At 39.9% G+C, this 21168-nt stretch overlaps 1 protein-coding gene across 8 annotated transcripts in view; it reads right to left on the reverse strand.

Moving 5' to 3' along the window:
* RIMKLB (ribosomal modification protein rimK like family member B) overlaps positions 1-21168 on the reverse strand; it is a 56475-nt gene that overhangs the window by 2204 nt on the left and 33103 nt on the right. For 4 of the 8 annotated variants that reach the window (XM_030479524.2, XM_032919804.1, XM_030479525.2 and 1 more), the window contains exons 4-7: positions 17090-17320; positions 15118-15204; positions 11943-12146; positions 3420-10502 (exon numbers count right to left, since the gene is read on the reverse strand). In XM_030479524.2, the coding sequence (XP_030335384.1) occupies positions 10039-10502; positions 11943-12146; positions 15118-15204; positions 17090-17320 (986 nt within the window). In that variant the 3' untranslated portion in view covers positions 3420-10038. The remainder of the gene's footprint in view (positions 1-3419; positions 10503-11942; positions 12147-15117; positions 15205-17089; positions 17321-21168) is intronic. The other 4 variants (XM_032919808.1, XM_032919807.1, XM_032919805.1 and 1 more) reach the window with 3 other exon arrangements.

Here is a 21168-nt window from a genome sequence, read left to right on the forward strand (position 1 = left end):
GCTTCCTATAGAAATGGACAACAGAATGACATATTTAACTCCCCAAACACATTTTCCTCCTTCCGAACAAAAAACCCCAACCCTCTGTTACCCTAAGACAGAGTACTATCTGCAGTTGCATAAGGCAAACTGCCTCCAAATAAAAAAAGCATACAGAAATTCACATAAATCTTTTATGAGCCCTTCCCCCACACACACTTGGCAGAGCTTTAATACACTGACATATCACTATGCAGACTCCGTATATTCTAGTAACACTTGTAGTGTTTCTCAATGGAACAAAAGTGGGATGCAGAAATACCTTGAAGATGCCTTGCCTAAGTACAATGTGAATATTAACTTTTCTATCAATCAGCCATAATCACCTTTTCAGACAGCATGAGGAACCTATTCATTCCTCCTTTCACATACATACGACCCCTTGCCTGCCTGTAAAAGTCTATGGCAAGAATGAAGAATATTCTGCCGCCTTCAAATCTCTACCACAGAAGAAAACAGGATGCTTTACTATGTCACATCTAGTAGAAAATAAAATACCCTTTTGTATTGACAGCCATGTGAAAACATGGAGGATCTGGCAAAGTACTATAAATTCCTGTTTGTTGCACACCCAAAATATCTTTTCTTAACAGATGCCTAGAAGTCACTAGAATGGTCCCCTTGCTCACTAAAAAGACTTACACACATTTTTACACCTCTATTCTTTACTGTGCTGAGAAGCAAAAAGTTACAGGTGTATCTGGACAAATAAGCCCATGTTCAGGGCCAGATGACCACCCTTCTTCCCAAGTATTGCTGTCATCCAAACTCAGTGCAGTTACATTTTTAATCCACATGAACAACCATTCTATTCAGCAAGTGCTATGGTTAGTTTCCAGATTAAAATTTCTGTATCAACTTTTAGCTCTCCTTCTTGACAACCAGTCCCCAAAGCCTAGCATATATTATGTACAGAAAGCCTGGTCAGATTCCTCCTTTCAACAAAAAGCTGGGATTGCTCAAGATCAGCAAAAGCTGGTTTATTGCCTCATCTTCATCTCTGCTGACAGACTGACATATGCTTCAGACTCCTTTGCCTCTACCACCAGAATTCACTTTCTCTCTCGCACATCTCCAGTCTGACTGGATTTAAAAAACTTTCTCTATGAGCTTCATCTCACACATAGACTTTGCTCATCATTATGTTTAACAAGGCTCCTTTCAAATCTCCATCCAAAATATTTTTCATTTTGCACATTTGATTCCATTCACTTCACAGGAACTCAGTTCTGGGATTTCCAGCCTGTGTTCCACATACTTTTAAAGGCTGTATGAGAAGTGAGAAGCTATTGAGAAAAGTACACCAGCTGTTCATAGTCCTCAGTGGTATCTGACATGCAATGGAGACTATTTAGTTGCCTGGATATCAATAACTCACATCCATCTTAGTTCCCATACATAAGAGTTGTTTCTGATTTTAGTGTGACTACTAATTCTTTGATGAGGTCTAGCTCAGTGGTGTCTAAAGTGGAGGTCACATTCCCTGGGGCAGGATGCAAAACAACACATGAGGCTGCAAGAAGAAAATAGTTTTTGCACCAAATGCAACAAAATAAATGTTTAAATAGTGTTCATTTTATCTTTACCTCATCTTTTTTTAATTTCTGGGTTTGTGTATGTTTTATAATGTACATAGTAGTACATGTATATAGCTTATAGACATGTATCAGGGTTCATGCTCCAAATGTTTTTTACTGATATAGATCTTTTAGAGACCACTGGTCTAGGTAACTGAAGAGGTGCTTAAAACTACTAGCTGTTAGCCACTAATTCAGAAACATTATAGAATTTACATTTCCCACTTTCAAAAAAGAATTGTAACTGTTGGTGCTTTGAGCATTTTTTCTATCTTGATATATATAAATCACAGAATCAGCTCGCTTGGAAAAAACCTTTAAGATCATCAAGTCCAAGCACCACCCCAGGACTCCCAAATCCACCACTACATCATGTAACCATAAAGAACACTGTCCTTTACTATCGTGGTGTTTCTAAGGCATCTATCATTTAATCTATATGGTGCTCTATAAATATCACACAGTAATTAATATCCATGTAAGACTCACAGGAGAGAATAATGAATCTGGTTTTTGGCTTTTCCTGGTTTAGAGCTTTCACTTACTATTTCCAGTTTTGGAAGTGATAGCATTTTGTTGCCCGAGAAAATTCTGCACTTTTACTTTGTTTCTATATCAGCATCTGATTTTTTCCTTACATAAAAATCTTTAGACATTATGTGGAAACAAATTTTTCTTAAGTTTTCTGTAAAGACATTCGAGCATCTCAATGAATAAGTCCTTAAATCATTTTTATTATATTGTAATGGGCCTAAGAATCAATTTATCTTCTGTACTTACCAGTTCAGATTTACTGGTATGACTAGTTAAACTAACCAATAGAAAAGGGGGGGGGGGGGGCATTTTATGTATAGGAAACTTCATAACAGAATTTTGAAAAATTAAATTAGATTTACTTGAGTAGGTGTGCACCACTGTGCCCTACCCAACAAAATTAAGAGTGGTTTAAGGATACAAGTTAGACTTGATGCAAAACCTATCCATGTGTTACAGGTTGTCTCTAAATCTCAAGTAACCACCATGTATCATATGAAAATACTCAGTTCTTAAAGTGTCATTACAGCATGCAGCTGGTTGCTTATTATGCTTACAAATGCTTATTATATGCATTTGTAAACTATGCTCCTTGCAGAAAAATAATGCACGTTGACAATACTAGGACAGAAGTTCTTCACACTCAAAGGGGTACAAGGCTTTAGATTCAAAGGAACCAACATTTGATGTGAAAAGTAAATTTATATATATAGACATATAATTTCAGTTATCACTAAGTAGCACTATGATGAAATACTCAATACGAGAAGTATATAAGAGAATCACCCCAAAAGTAGCATTACATAGTAGACAGGCAAAAAAGAAAGTAGCAAAAAAAGCAGATGGGCGCTCAGCCTATGAGGTTGACCACTAGCTGACAGTAAGGATGATTTTCAGCTTCATAAAATAAAATTCCATAGGTGAAGACTTCAGAATCTTTCTCATTTATCCTGTTTTTTAAGTCACGTTAAAATAAATATGTGACCGATGGTGTAACTATGACTTATCTTCCTGCGAGACAGAGAAATGGATGGACTAGATAAGGAGTACTGGAAAATAAGGCTGGAAGGAATTTAAGATGTGGCAATTTTTATGAAGTTTAACTTTTCAAGGCATATACTATGCCTTATAGAGGCAGTGGGGAAACCGGAATGTTGAATCAAAGATCACAATTAGGACATCAGGTAAACCAAACACCAACTCAGATTAATGAGTGTACTGTACTACAGTTAGTCTTTTGATCATGAGAATTCTTTAAATTAGACTCACCATTCAAAGGGACAGTTCAGGGACTCTGCCTCTCTCCTCCGTCCCCCTTACTTCAGTTAAGATTTTGCAATCCATTTTTCACAGTACCGGAGGTTTCCCAGGTCAGTCACATGAGTTTCTTCTACTGCTGCTGCCACCTACCAGTTTTATTACTCTGTTGCAGCAGAAGGGCATATAGAAGAAGTTCTTGTTCAGCACGCACATAATCATCATCCACACCATCTAAGATGTCATGGCTTACTCAAGTTCTACATTTCCCCCACACACTAGGCAAAGCACTGGGCACAACCAAGATCAATACAAGGCTTTGAAAGCCACTACATAAAGAGGAAAGAGCATGATCTGTAAAACTACCTTTCAAGCAACATTAAATATTAAGATAGTAACTTCTGCAGAATGAAATTTTTATCAACTCTCCCCACCACAGATCATTTGCAGACACTGCAAAGAACTAGCACCATCTGTCTTTCAAGAACACACCTTCATGTAATAAACATGAAATCAGGTTAAGAGATGCAAAACTGGGAGCCAACATCAATTTGTTAACAATCTGAGGAAATTATCTTTTTTTTTTTAGACATTATTACAAACCCACAAATCTCTTCCCCAAAGACACCCAACACATGCCTGAAAGTGTTACACCCGTGTCCTATAGCAGCTGATTCACAAAAATATACACAAATAAAGGAATAGGCCTGCCCAGTGCTGAGACGCAAGAAGTGGGTATGTCTGAAAGGAAAAAGCATTGGAAACATAAGTAAAACAGGTCTGTAAAATCATCTCGCAAGTAAAATTAAAGACATAAATTATACACTCAATTGTACCAGTGCAATTGGTTATCACTCCACTGGCTTTCCCAGACTGATTCCACGGTTATCTCAGTGTAACTGAGAGCAAAATTTGGCTCTAAAATTATTTCCTCCCACTTTAATTTGAAGCTGCAATTTATGGTATTGCTGATAAAACTTGCTGTGTTTCAGGATAATATAAATTGAGAATATGAAAAGCAGACTATTTGATGATATAGAAGAGTTCTTAATGTACACAAAAAAAAAATCTGAAACAAGTGCTAATTCTTTACAGATGTCATGGGAAATAAAACACTGCATCAGGAAACTTGGAAGCCTGAGTGTAGGCTCATATTCTTCCACTTGGTATTCCAACTGTCTGATATTTACCTCTGAGTAAAATATAGATTCTCCTCCTTAAACAAAGTAAAAAAAGTATTAAGTTCCTAGCACTTTTAAGTGATTTGAGATTAAGGGAGCGAGTTGCCAGAACAGTATAAAATGTACAAGTACTTGGATATAGCAGTAAGGGCAACAGAGAAATGTGTCACCCCATCCTCCACAAAGAGAAATAATCAGCCCCACCGTCTTTTTCTTTGGCACATGTGTTCTCCCATCTGTCCTCCTCATAGGTTCCTGCTCTATTGAATTTTAATAGATTAAATGTTCTTAGTACTATTTCTTCATACCAATCAACTCCTAATTGATGCACTTATATTTTACATTCCATCTTTCAAAAACCTAAGCTAAAATAGTACACTGGGAGGCAAACTACCTTGAATTGATAAAAGAGGAGGTGGAATGAACATATTACAAAACTATTCTGCACATATACTTACTTATATGAGGGGACTCACTTTTGTCTCACCTGAGTAAAGCAAAGGACAATGACAGTTTTTTTAAAATTAACATGTTTAAGGAGAGGAAATAAAGAAGAAATGTAGAATTCTCTCTAAATATCACTGTTAAAGAAATCACTCCAGAAGCTTCACCAAAACGAACTGATGGGATGAAAGGAAGGCAGACAAGTTAAACTTATGAAGGTTACAGTAAGAGCAGAAAAGAACCAATTTACCTGACAACAGGTCGGGTTTGGATGTCACCAAACTGCTGCATTTACCATTTTACCCGCTTGCATTACTGAGGGGAAAAGTTTAGGAAGGAACATTCTCAAGGACTTTTCATAAGTTCTCACTCTCGCCATCAGAAAGGGGAGAAGGGAAGGTTTTCTCTGGATTGTTTGACTTTTTTTGGCTCCTGAAAAGTTTTGCAAAGAACAGTAACAAAGTGTGAACTGTTAGAACACATTTCTGTAAAAAAAGGAGAATAAGTCACACAAAGTAGAGCAACAGCAAATCTCACCCAAAGTCCGCGCATCTAGTTTGTGTCATCAGTTTAAGCAAACAAACAAAACAAAAACTTTTCAACTCAAACTGGAAATACAAGAGGCCTGGAGGCTTCCAACAGCAGGCCAAGATCCACAATCAGAATGCTCCAAAAGTTACCCTCAAAGGTTAGGAAAGACTTAAAGAAATAAAACAAAGGAAAAGGCAGCAAATATCTGGTTATAAATCCTGCAGTGTTCAGCTTAAAGCAACTCCTAGAACAGTGAAAAAAAAACAGAAAAACAGAAAAAAAAAAAAAAAGAAAAAAAAAAAAAAGACAGTAGCAACAGAAGTTACCTGTCCGAGCACCTACTGTTCCATAGAGAGAACAGGAGTGGGTCGTGTGTCTCACACCAGCCATAAAGCCCATAAACCTTCTCAAAAAGAGTGAGCCATGAGAAAGATCCTGTACATACAATTTGTTTTCAGTCTCTCTAAGCCCTTAAGGTCCCTTCTGTATTTAACTGACAGATTTTTGCAATAATGGGGAGAAAAGATTTAGCAAACATCAATGGTTTCATTTGTTGCATTTTGAAGTCCAGCATAACATCTGAAGAAGTATCTCCTTTGCGTCTGACATACACAGATGTTCCAGAGGTTATTTCCTGAGTAAGTACCACACACAAAAGATAGCACACCAAGTGGGAGAAAATGCTCCAAGAGCAATCATCAGGTCAAACCAAAAACATTAACAGTCTACATATGCGTCAAGCATTGACACTGTGTTATGGACGAGGCGCTGACATTCCAAGAGAAGATTTTACAGAATACATTAAAGCATTAAATACAAGGTTTAAGATACAATCCGTACATTGACATAGCAAGACACCAATTATAAACATTGTAACTTCAACAGAAGAAAATCTCCAGTGTTACAAAGAACAAAATTTCATCAGATGCAGTTTAAGAAACTTATTCTTGCAAACAAAGAGTTTCTAACTGGCTCTTTCCAACATTAAAACATACAAAAACAGTAGCATCACCATCAGCTGCATTAGCACTATTGTAATCCAGCACTACATTGACCATTTTTCCAGCACATGCTTCCAAACCCACATATGGAGGTAGTGTTACTGCAACTGTATGAAAATTTAGCAGGTGTTTTTCAGCATATGGAACTGAAGGAAATACAGGGTATAAAACTGACATCTGTAAAGTTCACCTTCAATGGGAAACACTGCCCAGTTACCACAGGCTAGATTTTCTGGCGGGTTTTTTCTTCAAGGAAAAACAAGACTCCCCCCCCTCACACCCTCAGCCCACTCCATACATTTCACTGTTTCAGGAGCAATGGATAAGTAGGGAGTGAACACACAAGACAAGCGTGTCCCTTTGTACCAATGAACCTTCAAGCAAGGTTTTCATGTATTATCAATACCCACTGTCCAAACAAACGTACTTGATGTTTCAAATCCTATCTCCCTCCCTGACCACTGTATATGGACTTATCTCTGAACTAGCAATGGAAGCACCAAACACAGAGGAGCACCTTATCCCAAGGGAGCCAAATTGGAAACCTCTCAGTCCGCTGTTGATCTTTCAAAAAAAAAATCTAGTTTTTACTTCACAGATTTTACTACTGAGAGGTGTAACCTGGACATCCCAAAGGGTTGACAGAAATGTAAAGTTCCTGTGAGCCACAAAATACTATGGAGACTCAAAAAACAGTCCAGAATGTTAAGTTACCTGCTCTTTCTTCCAAAAGAAGTTTCCTGTGATAGAAATACAGAGGTTCCACTATACCAACTAGCACGTGTTTACTCACTGCTGTTATTACACACGTGCTCAATGCATGCCACAGCTGAAAAGGGAAGAATTGACCCTATCAGCCTCTCAAGGAGTGCAGGCACCTACTCATAAAAAGAAAAATCGCAAGGGGGAAAAAAAAAAAAACCCAACCAAAAAAATCCCAGCACCACACCACCACCCGAATTCCCCTTAGATAAACAAGCAAGAGGAGAAGAGCCTCTGGAAGACAAACTTCACTCAGTGACTAGAAAATTCTATTTCTTTCATGTTCTGTGGTTCTGCAACTCTTCATGGAAGTCAGAGACCTTTATATTCTTCAGGTATAACCTGTGTGCTTGAAGGCTCAGGAAGAAAGATTTGAAAATACCTTTACTGCTGAAGCTCCTTTTGGTGCTGGACCACCTGGTCCACTCTCCTGCTTAACACCAACAGTCAACCTTTCACTTGATTTTAATAATAATATTTAATTCTACAAAAAAAAAAAAGCCATTTTATTACATTCCTTTTAAAATAAAATTAAAAAAATAACAAACCAAACTGTACAAAGAAGCATGATCAAACCTCCATAAAGCAGGTTAATACTGTTCTGTTTATTGCCTCTTGAAGACTCTCTGCATAGTGTCCGTGAATAGTGTTTAAGGTCCAAGTGAAGATAAAACAGCAGAGCAGCAGAGAGGTGAGGAAGGGCCACAGAGGTGGGCAGTGCAGAGCCTCAGAGGGTACATGGGACATGCTCCATTAAAGTATCCAGAAAATAGCAGCATTGCACACACACAACCCCCCTCCAAACCAACCCTATTTTCACAAGATTATTTTTCAATTGTAAACATTTTACTTTTTTTTCTTTTTGTTTTTTGTTTTTTAGTTTTTCTTAAAAAGAGGCTTATCTTTTCATATATATATATATATCTATAGTTCCAGGGCTTTATGAACCCCGAGAATGAAAAAGGAATGAAAAGGGAGAAGGAAAAAGAGGAGGAAAAGGAAGAGGAAGATAGGGATTGAAAATGGACTCAGTATCTGTTTTGGTTATCTGTTTTCCAAAACAGCTCAAGGCTAAGGAGAAAATGCACAGCCAGAAGGACTAAGGAAAATCAGGCAGCCTGGAAAAAAACTAGGAGCTAAACAGCCAAAACCCAAAAGAAAAGCAAAGCCAAAAAAGAAACAAAGCAAAGCAAATGCACACACAAACACACACAGAAGTGTGTGTACTCACACCACACACGGAAGGGCCCAGCATCAATTTGTGGACCTAGGTTATATTTTTATTTTTTTTTAAATTCTGGCTGAGCAATTTTTTTTTTTTTTTTATTTTTTTTTATTATTTTTTTACTTTTCAATTTTTAAACCTGCTGCACATTTCCCAAAGCTAGAGAATTGGGTATTTCTCCCCAGTTATACTCTTTGGATTTCTGCCAACATCAGCTTTTATGTTCAGTGGGGAAAAAGTAAGCCTGGTTAAGTACTGTATGAACTGCAGCTTTATTCTAAAGTACCTCAAGATGTCTAATCACTTTTAACCATCTTTTCCCTTCTCTACACCTTACCATGTTCCCCCCCCCCCTCCAAAAAAATAGGGCAAAAACTAAAACCAAACAAAAATGCCTACCAATGTACAGGCTTTAACTCAGTGTTTTCTTAACAAATAGTCTGCAGTGTTTTTACTTTGGCCACTGTTAAAGATGCAGGCATAGAGAAGGGAGCGTTGGACTAGCATGTATTAAAGAAAACAGAACATTAACATTGCAGATCTCTCTCCAAAAGACTAAAACACTAACAAATACAAGTCGATGCACGTTTGCTTTAAACTAGTGTAATTCTTTTTCACATTGGATTAAACATTATTTTGTATACCAAACATTACAGTGCTGTTTATCTCCTCCAATCATGCAAAGATAGTTAAAACGTGCCACTTCTGCCACAACTAGAGTATGACCGATTCCCCTACATACCCTCCAAAATCAGGATTTGAAATGAGAAAAAACTAAAATCCTTCTTGAAAAACTTTATAAAGAAATATAGACACAAAGCTGCCAATTAATACCAAGATGGCACAAATTAGAGATTTCTACAGAAAGCTCACATTAAAGTCAACTGACGCTTCTCTCAGCGTCATCATTTGAAAGGCCAAATCCTGCAAGGACAGCTTTCAAAGGATCCTGAACTTACAGCTGCCATCTACTGGAGTAGGAACAGGAGGTGTCCAGGAACTTTGAAATACCTGGTACTTAACACCTTCAACTCACACCGAGAATTTGAGGCACTCGGCCACTTACAGGATCAAGCCTTACAAAGGCAGAAGAGACTTAACTGGTGCAAGAATTCACAGAAGTTTCTAGAGAGCTGCCAGACAGCTTTCTGAAAATCAAGTGTGAATCATGCTTCAGTGTTGTCCTATGAACACGCATGAATACGTCTGGGGACCAAAGCAGCATCCAAATAAAATTCCCACTTAGGTTGTGAACTGAGCATCTTCATTAGAAAACTGATACTGAAGAATGAACACAATTTTAAGTTCTGCAAAACAGTAGAGGCAGCGAGCACAACACATGTGCCTTTTACTCTTGCTCTCTTGATTGACACCCCACCCCCCCTTTCCTCACTCCTCTGAGCTTCTCTGATAAACAGCATTGCAAGTTGGTTTAAAAATAAAATGTACAAGAGAGAGTTCTGTTGGTCATCTATTTACATGTGGCATCACTCCACAAGAAGTTTGATCTCATTGGCTAATAGCTGGTTCATGTTGAACAGAGCCCCCGGGAGCTTGGTGAGCAACTCTCTCTCCGTGGTCTCAGGGTCACTGTCGACAGAGCTGGAGCTAGCACTCATATTGTCGACAGCGGCACTAGCTGGAGGGCCCAGCTCTGGCTCGCTAGTCTCGCTTGCCGTGGACACCACAGAGAGCAAGGACATGCGCCGCGTCAAGCGGCCGGGGGTAAGGAGAGAAGCGGCATAGTCCGCTATGATACCAGCTACATCTAGATTACAAGCCTTGTCAAAGGCAATGAAACCTACATTTGCATTGGCCTCGCAGACGTAGAATGAACCGTCGTCCTTCATCAGCAGGTCAATGCCACATACGTCCATCCCCAGGATGTTTGACACTTGGACTGCCAACTGCTTGCCTTGTTCACTCAGTGAGCACATCATCCCTACGCCACCTGCAAAAAGTGAAAAGCATTTGCTGTCTGTAGTCTGGTCACAGGTGACTGACATCCTTCTCAGCTCGGTAGTGCTTTTTGGCTGTAAGCATACTGCTCAGGACTCAGAAAGCAACCTCCTTTGCGCATTGACTACTAATGAACTCGAAGACACAGCACAATTTCAAAAGACTCTGACCTGCCAAGGGCAGGTCAAGATGACAACTTGTTTAAAAAAAAAAAAAAAAAAAAAAAAAAAAAAAAAAGGAGTTAAGTGCAGACTTTTTAGTCAAGAAAGATATCATACCTTTTTATAATCCTAGGATATTAAAACGATGACCTAACAAACCACCCTTGTTTCTTCTACATACATATATTTAAGTTATCACAAGACATCTTTCCGCAAAATTAAACCAACTGTTCCTGATAAGACTACAGCTCTAACAGATACAATCGAGGGGACGGGGTTAAAACATTACCAACTGCTCATGTTCCTCTTAGCTTGCTATCATAGGTTAGCATCTCTAAAGCAAGAATTAGAGAACGTTTGTGTCTGAACCTCAGCTGGCCCAGTCCACAGTCCATCACCTAAGTATTAACCAACTCAGACTTCATCTACCATACCACTTTTACATTTAAAAAACAAAACCAAAATATAACAAAAAAACCATTCAGCAGAAAAATCTTTCAGGTTGTATTTCCTCAGCATCAAGTAGTAACTAAACCTCTCAGGCACTTAGGGCATTCTGGCTAATCAAAACTGTACTACACGTGAACACATTTCATCCCATCCCTGCTCATGTTCAGTACAGTTTCAGCCAGGCAACCTCATCCATCCTTCCTCCTTCTACCCTCAGAAACCCCCCTGCCCTACACCCAAAGCTATGCAGAAACTCAGTGCTGTGTATGCTGCGATCAATGTAGTAACCTTCCTCTTCCTCCCAAGACATGGTCTTTAGGAGAAAAGGTCACAGGGAGGAGCCTGACAGACTTCAGGAAGCACAGCAGCTGCAAAATGCAATCCAACTGTTTACTGCCCTCAACACTTTCCTCCCTTAACACTCTCTTCTACCCTCTTACCAACTGGCTGTCTCGTCCACCTCCCTCAGTCTCATCTTCTGTCTTCCTTCTTTTTCTGTTCCTCTTAACAGGATGAAATGAATGATAACATGGCATTAGCACAACACTGCCACTACCACAGCAGTTGCTCCATTTTGCGTTCCTAGAACTTTCTCCTCCTTTTCATCCATTCTATCCAATGCTTTGGGCAGAGATTGCCTCTCCTTCTGTGTTGCTCAACACATGTCTCACTTATTCCTCACTCTAATGTTTCCTCTGTAAACCCCCAACAGCAAGCATAATTAATACAAAAGAAAATGTGCAGCTTATTTCAGTTGGATTTGTGATTCTTCAACTGGATTCAAGAATTTTGATCAAAACTATGAACAATGCTTTTCCTACCAAGCGAGCAGTTACTCTGCATCCTCCCATCTGTTGAGCAGCGGAGCATGGTGCCCACCACACGGCCTCCTACTACGATGACACGTACATCCTTGCCATGGGACTCTTTCACATATTTTTGAAATAAGTAAGGGGCATCGTGACGGATCAAGTGGCTTAGGTCTGCCAAATGGTGCTTGTCTCGTGCCAGGAACACAGCTTTACCTGTATGAAGAAAAGAACACAGGAAGATTGCAAGAAGTTGCTGGTTTGAGCTGCATCCAAGGTTCAGCGCACAGAAGTAAAACCTCTGACCAATACGTTGCCCATTCTCACAAGCCCCATCTGTAGCTTACACTCATCTACAAATTCTTCTGTGGACATCAGTGTTCCACTGCTCCAGTGCTCTAAGAGTTCAGGGACTGACAAGAGGTGAGGAGCCACATGGGAGGGAGGAAGAGGGGAGAAGAGAGAAAAAGCAAAGCAAAGCACTTTATGCTTTGTGGTCTTGCAATTTCTACTCCTTTTGGTACAGGTCCTTAATGAGAGAAAAAAAGGAAGAAATACTTAAAGAGCAGCAGACATATAATTAGTAAGACAGTTTTGTTTATCCAAAAGGACTAGACCTGCAGCTTACAGCTTTAACACATAGAAACCAATGACATGAAACTTAAACACCAGGCAGCTAAGAACTCTGAAGTTGCTAGCGTGACACTGCAGAACCAACTGCTTGTTAGAAGTTGCTGAGAGCTGCTCTTCTCAATACTTGCAAGAGCTCACAACTACAGAATGAGGCTTTGCAGTGGAAATAATTTAGCAGAAGATTCCACAAGACATAAAATGAATGGAATGTACTACGGTTTAGAAAAAAAAAAAAAAACAAACCCAAAAAAACAAACAAACAAACAAAAAAAAACCCCAAAACAAAGAAAAACACCTCTTCAGAAATCACTAGCTTTTCTACAAGCAAACATCTCAAGGACTTCTTAGGGTTTTTTTAACCTAAACCATAATTTCATTCCCCTTCATTTCTAGAGCACACCAAACATTTCTTTGTTCTTTCTCAATTTTACTAATATTGATGGAAAGTCACCCCTGAAAGACTCTACCACTTTCCATCTCATTTCTAGTCTCACAACATGACATCCTTTTCCCTCTCTAGCTACACTTCCCAACTCCTCTTCCCATTTCTTAAGGACTCTTCTAATGTGTCATATTACATGTTTTGCAACAAGGCTGCACATCTTTTTTTTGTGGCAGAATTGTAACTCAGCTATGCTACAACATTAACAGAGTACAAAAATCAATTGAGAAACTGCCTATCTTAACTAAGGGACCAGAAATGCAGAAATAGGGGAACTAGGAGAAATAACATACAAAGAAGAATTCCACCAAGTGCTCCAAAACCCAACTGCAGCAGCCTCTGCTTTGTCAGGATTTAAGGTCTGCATAAAACAGAACACTGCTTGATGAACACGGCATTTCTCATCCCAAACACTGTATCAGAATGTAGGCTTCAAAATCATGACAAGCAAGCTTCTCCCATTCCCAACTTCGGCTCTCCTGTAGGCACTTAATGATTCTACTATATTCCTAAAACGGGATAGGAAGAATAATGCCTTGGAGGGGACCTACTTACTTCTTAGGAATTATGCAGCATCATGACATCTCGGCAAAACCAAGACTGGCACATTTGCTGCAGCAGTCAACTATGCAGAAAATGGACCTAGAATAGAATGACTTTTATTCACTGGCCAGTACCTAGGACGACATTTGCCCGTTTTGGGTTTTTTTTTTTAAATACAATCTGCAAACGGCTGCTCTTCAATTAATCTTAAAAAGCTTCCCCGGCTCTCTCCATGTGAAAGGATATGTGATATGCATAAATTTACATTAAGATGCCTGGAATTTAAAGTGCTCTAAGGCAAAACTTGTAAACAGAGATTTACATGAATACTGGCTAAAAGAAAAAAAAAGAAAAAAAAAGGGCAGAAGAAATTTAGTAGCTGCAAACTCTGTAATTATTTGGCAGATCTTAACAAGAGGCAGTATCAAGCCAAATCCACTGCCTCAGATACTCCACAATTGTCAAATTCAGCTTGTTGCAAAGTCAAACTCCAACTTGGCTTCATGGCTCCACAAGCACTTCAAAACCATATAAACAAGTATTACTGCCAACAGAAGCAGGCCTATCTTCCTCTGTCCCAGACTTTCGCTCTCACTCTTCCATTACATCAGCACAAGCATTTGTCCGAGTAAATGACAATTCATGTAAGGAATTAATCCAAGTAAATATAACCCATCTAGAGTCACCCAACATCAGCTCCTGAATTCTAGTTACTACATGGCTACAAAAGCACTCATGCCAGCAGAAGAGATGCACCAGAGCAGCAGGGAGTGGGAACAAACTGATGGACAATAAGAAAGAAGTGCTGCCTTTTTGTTACATTTTTGTTTAAGGTAACTGCTGGTTTTTGTGCTTAAAACTTTGGTTTCAGTCTTTTTACTTTCAGTATTTATTAAATTGGTTTTAAAGTAAATTAAAAACAGTGCAACCTACTGTGCAAATAACCTCTGAAATTGATTTTTAACCTATCTTCCTTTAGTAGGTCACCAACATTAAACAAAATTTATGTATTGTTTTATATTCAATACTTAAAATAAAAGACTAATAACAGAATAATTTAATCTGAACCCGCTGTATTATCACCAGCACTGTCAGAGATATTTTTCTGAAGAAAAGAGATCCATGTGGAACAAACAATACATGGGATCTTATTTAAATCAGAATCCTAATTATAGGCAACATAGAAAAAAAGTCAAATTAAGACTGACTGAACTAAGATTTCATTTCTTATGCTTATTTAGAAACATTCCTAAAATCCATGTAGGCTTCCATTTCCCTAAGGCCAGACCTCCCATTACTCCAGTTCAAAGTTTTCCTCACAAAAGTCACCAATGCACCATAATTTTGAAACCCTATCCCCCCACCTATTGTAAGACTCAGTTCTGCTAAAACTGCTTCCCAGTGTTGCAGCCTACTCAACGTTAAGAGGTCAAAGGGTGGTAGATTAAAATGTACCACAAAGAAGTCCAACACCTAGTAGAAGACTTAACTATCTTCCTTTGACAAGACAAAATCTTAAAGAGACCTGCTCAGAACACTCTTTGCCCTCAGCCCTGGCCTCACACCCACCTCGGTGACCCCGCGTGTTCTTCACCACCATAGGGAACTCCAGCACTTCCGCCTCATCGATCATTTTGGCAAAATTCTCATGACCACCTGGCAAAAAGAAAACCAACAACATTATGTGCCACCAATCTAGTGTGGCCAAATCGGGGATGTAACTGCCACACATTCCTCCCACCCTTACAGCTTAGAGAATGCAGAAAAAAAAACTATCAGTTAAGAGAAACTCGTCATGAAGCAGACTTTGAAAGTTTGTGATCCATGGGATACTAACTCCTATGTCCTTTGAAATGAAAGACACACGCTGACAAAGGCCTCTTGATCATAACTCCAAAAGGCTCAATCCAATTTTAGAAATCTGAATGTCCCAATTCTACCATCTTGATCCAGTTTATCCCTTTTATCAACTCCCTCCTTTTCAAATATCTAGCAGGAAAACAGCACTGACATAACACCAGTAACAGTTCCATCCAAACTACTAACCAGGAAAGCAACAAGGAATATGAAGTCAAGCCATAACCCAGAGAACAGCAACAACCTAAGTCTTGTCACTCCTCCATCCCCCTTTCCAAGGCTTAAGCCTCCTGTATCTCATTCTCCCTATTTCCTGAAGTAGTACTTCAACCTTTTCATCTCATTGCATCTGTAAGGACCTTAAAGAGCAGCTTTTAATGACCATTCTCTTGATTATGGTTGATACTTGAAGGTTATTTGAGTTCAGCTCAATTCACAAAAGGCTGACCACAGTACAAGAAATACAGAAGAGAAAGTCAGCAGACAAAGGGATGAGAGTCCTCTAACAGAATGTGCAGTAAGTGAAGAGCAGATGTCAAGCCAAGACACTGGTCACAAAACCAGAAGCAGCCATCACTACCCTGCGATGGATTTTAATGCGTGTCATGGAATAACATGTCATTCAGCACATCCTCTTTTTCTTGGCAAAGCCAGCTCTCCCTGGGAATTTGATACTTGTGTTCAAAAAAAGTAGTCACCCTTCTGTCAAATTCCAGAGGCAGCCATTAAAAGAAGTGGCAGGAAGTTATGAACAAACAGAGATGTTCTGCAATTACCCCATTGCTTGGTCTCCCCAGAAAAAGATAAAACACTTATTCCTTTCTCAAAGAGCCAGAGCAACCATAGCTATAAAGAAAGGGTACGTTTCTTCTCAAATATGTTTTCACAGTAATTGATGGAAATCGTAATTCAGACTAATTGACAGAAACCCATGGTTTTGGTTTTGTCAAGTTTCTGGTTTTTTGTCAAGTTTCTGTTTTTTGTCAAATTCCCATTCCAAAAGTCTACTGGTGAAACGAGACAGAAGAAAATGAAGGCTGAGAGTTATCTTCGATTTTTTAATATATTGTAAATAAAATCAGAAATAGCATCAGGGTAGCTCATACTCATGGATCCCTTAATCTAGCAGTCTGTCAGGAACCACACACTCCAGAAGCAGGCACAAGAAACAAATAATTAACTGTTCTGGTGGCAAACAAGCCCCAAACAATTGTTGCTAGGTGAACACGAGGGCCTGTACTCTTTTTGTCCTTTCACAATAATCAATATATTTGCAGATTATTTTATTCATACAAAAGCTTAATCCCCTTTCCGATTTTTTCCCGAAGTCTAGATCCTTATGTTATTCTATGACATGTAGTTCCCCAAGTTCTTATCTGTTGTTTCAGGCAACTGGAGAAGAGTGCAAAGTGGTTTAGTAGTAACACCAAAGTTAGTTGCTTGGGAGGCTGAGATACAGCCAAAGTACCCTTCCCAAAGCATCACATCTAATCAACAAAGCCAAAACCAGAATCTAAGTGTTGTGACTTTAATTTACTTTTCTGGATATGGAACACTTATCTGTGGAACTAGCCTCATGCTACTTAATTCTATGGATTTCCAAAATTTGACTCACACCTTCTGCACTGCAAGAGCGTAAATTATGGTAGGCAACTACGCTATCCACTTGATCCAAAAGCCTTACCATATGAGAAAGTGTCTGGAAGAGGCACACCATGACCAGCAAGTTCCTGAAATGTCCAGAACTTGTTGACACAGTTGAGGATAGCCTGGGGACGATTCATCAATCGACAGCCCATCTTCTCTAGGTGGCGAAGGACTGTGATATCGCTGTCACTCTGGACCCAAGGTGTTGGTACACGCACAACCACCACCTGTGGGTAAGCAGTAATGAGCTCACCATTCACTCGGAGACCTAGAGAAGGAGGAGAAAAATATCCCAATCAACTACAAGGTCTTCAGGAGAAGGTAAACAGGCAAAGAAATACTGCACTGTATGTGATCACAACAGATACCAGACATCAGTGAGCGTTAAAACAGCACAACTATCCCTAAAATGCATCTTGTCAGTTGTGCTGTTTCACACATGCCACTCTTAACCTAGGACTAGGCAGAGAACAAACCGTATCAGGGCACAGAGTCTTGGGCTCCACCCCAGGGTAAAAGACTTTTTTTTTTATAGGCTGACACGTCATCCTGTCTATAGGTGTCAGCTGCACACTAAATTCACATCACCAGTATCGATAGCTCAGGAGGCTCCTGCCTCCCACCACTGGTTCTTGCCTACATCATTTCATACCTTTCCCAGTCCCATCTTTATTGATCCCTCTATTTGTGGCATCATATTACACAACACACTGCCAAAGTACCAGAGATTAGCTATGACCCTTAAAAACAAAAAAAACCGCAAAGCGGTATTTTTAACACCGATAATTTCAACAATCTGATTTATACTAAATAAGTACTTAGAAATAACTTTATCAGCTAACAGGATAATACCCCGTGACATCAAGGCAGAACTAGAAGGAAAGCAAGCTTTGCCACCAAGACCAATGCATTACTTAATCATGACCTATAGCTTTACACACCATGTCTCTGAAAAGGAAACAGTGAAAGACAGGCTGCAGGAATAAGAATACAATAGGATTGGATGGGAAGGCATCAAGGTCAATGCAGACAGTTTGGCACCTGAGGACAGGCAAAGACAAATAGTATTTGATATTCACTTTATCTGCTTTACATTTAAAGTAAAACTTTCTGATTTCAGCATAAAATAAGACAGCTCACACTGCAGCACCTAAGGTTTAAAAAAGAGAAAGGTGAGCTGAGAAATCACAGTGCATCTGCCTTTCTGTGCCTATGAAAGGCCAGCTGTAATTATTCAGATCTAGACCAAATTAATTACTCAGTTAGCTCTATACTCCAAAGATGTTACTTTTCTAATACAGACTTAAATCTACTCAACCTGAAGGCACATATTGGCAGGCAATATATTTCATTTTAAATTGCATTAGAATTAATGAGGGAGCAAGGGAGAAGGGAGGGTGTCCCCCTCTCTGTACTTCCCATTTTCTTTTCTTCTCCCAGTCAGGACATATCTTAGAGCCTGCCTTAAATATAATGAAGCAACCACCTAACTCCCAAAATGGAAGCAGAAACATGCTGTCCAGTATTCAAGACACAGAACCACACTCTCGAAAGGCCGAACCAGAGCCATATCCAATACATATCCCTTTTTCCAATCCCATTGCCATAACTGCATAGATATGAGCAAACACAAGCAGCCGGGTGCTCTGGCTGCTCACCTCATTAGCACCAAGCACTGCCGCATTGCAGCTGACATGACTTGCGTGTTTAAGCAAGCTGGCTTCAGACACACACACCCCATCATACAGAGGCATCTCAAGCAAGATTAAAAAGCAAAACACTGCTAAAAACCTAAACAGAATGTGAACATCAAGAAATGGACTACCATCTCCTTTCACCAGAAAGGGGTACAGATTCAGCAAGCGAAAGGTTTATTAGTCAGATTCTACCTTACGCATGTATTTTCTCATTTAGATGCATGCCCAGTTACTCCCACTTTTTGCCACTGTAATTGCATGCATGTCCTGATCCACATGCAAGCTGTGTAACAATCGTTTTAAGGAGGACTAAATTTTCTATAGAAACCCAAAACTGCCACTGCATCTGTGTTGTGAACGGAAACGACAGAGTTTTTTAATTTATAATCTCTCAGAGTCTATTTTGTTGTTTCACTTTAAAGCCACATCACATGCTGAAGTTTTGTGCACAGAGTCTGAAAAACAGCAGTTTGAGGATATGTGGAATTCACTCACCTGGAATTCTCCTGAATACCTGCATTAGACTTGACTACCAGACCAGTGTAAATTCTGCCAGGCCACAACCCCCCTAGAGTGACTCTGGAAGTACAGTGATGTTATCAACAGAACAATCTGAGCTCTTGTTCCAGATTCCATCATTTTCTCTGGTGTAAATTCTGTTCTCCCCAGAACAAAACAAAAAATTCTCTCCCTTTACAGAAGACAGTTTACAAACAAAGAGAAGAGCTACTCAATTAAATGTATAATTTGAATCGCTACTACTGACATACGCCATAAAAATTAGCTGCAGTCTCCCAGCAACACAGTGCTGCAAACAGAAGCAGCTCTATTATAGTAAAAAGGAGAGAGAGATTCTGCCATTTTGGAATAAGCTTGCATTCAGCATTCCATCCAGGACCCAGCAGTTAACAAGCAGGTTAATGCTCATTCTTTCATTCGTTCACTCCAATGTGCAGAAAGCAGTAACACAGAAGACATTCATGCATACAATTAATTTCTTTTCTGAAGAACTAACTCACGAATGCAAAGATGGAGAAGGGAATATTACAGACATATTACTAAAAGAGTGGTTAAGGGGTAACCAAACTTCTTTTTAATCACAGAATCAACTCGGTTGGAAAAGACCTATAAGATCATTAAGTCCAACCTTTACCCCAGCACTGCCAAGACCACCACTAACCATGTCACTGAGGGCCTCATCTACACGGTTTGTGAACACTTCCAGGGATGGTGACTCCACCACTGCACTGGGCAGCCTGTTCCAATGCCTGACCATCCTCTCTGTGAAGGAAGTTTTCCTAATATCCAGTCTAAACCTCCCCTGGAGCAGCCTGAGGCCATTTCCTCTTGTCCTATCACTTGTTTCTTGAAAGAAGAGACCGACCCCCACCTCACTACAACCTCCTTTCAGGTAGTTGAAGGGAGAGATAAGGTCCCCCCTGAGCCTTCTCTTATCCAGACTAAACAACCCCAGTTCCTCAGCCATTCCTCATAAGACTTGTTGCTCCGGACCCTTCACCAGCTCTGCTGCCCTTCTCTGGCCCCACTCCAGCACCTCAATGTCTCTCCTGTAGTGAGGAGCCCAGAACTGAACACAGTGTTCAAGGTGCGGCCTCACCAGTGCCCAGTACAGGGGGATGATCACTGCCCTGGTCCTGCTGGTCACACTACTGCTGATACAGGCCAGGATGCTCTTGGCTTCTTGGCTGCCTGGGCACAAGCTGCTCATGTTCAGCTCTGTCAATCAGCACCTCCAGGTCCTTTTCCATGAGCAGCTTTCCAGCCACTCTTCCCCAAGCCTGGAGCATTGCATGGGGTTGTTGTGGCCCAAATGCAGGATCTGGCACTTTGTCTTGCTGAACCTCATACCATTGGCCTCAGCCCATCGATCCAGCCTGCAACGGAGATGAACTCTTTCCTCTGCAGTAATAGTACCATTCTGGTCCCAGAACAGTAGTAGTGAGTTACAGTCACAGTTGACTGTGGACAATGAGCCCACCTCACAAACATGCAGAAGGATCATACAGAAGATGTTCAGGTCATACACAAGTACCTCAACAAATAACAAGTTGGAGCATTTGCTGGCTTTCTCAGTGGATGCCCATGGCATTGCAGATATGGCAAAGAGACAGCTATGCAGCCTTTTGAAGTACCAACACTGAGAGCCAGGAAATGCCATGTTTATCTCAGACAGCTATATAGTCCTTTGAAGCACCAATACTGAGAGCCAGGAAATTTCATGCTTATCTAATACTATGAACTTTACCAACATAGAACAACCATTTCACCAGTGTTTGGGGAAAAAGTTCTTACACTATCATAAAATGTCTGGGTATTCTTTGGCCCTAAGACTCCCGAGCTGGAATATCACACTATAAAAACAGATATAAATCCTGCACTTGAACAAGACCTGTTCTTT

This window comes from Strigops habroptila, chromosome 3 (assembly GCF_004027225.2).
Source record: "Strigops habroptila isolate Jane chromosome 3, bStrHab1.2.pri, whole genome shotgun sequence".
NCBI classification, from domain to species: Eukaryota; Metazoa; Chordata; class Aves; order Psittaciformes; family Psittacidae; genus Strigops; species Strigops habroptila.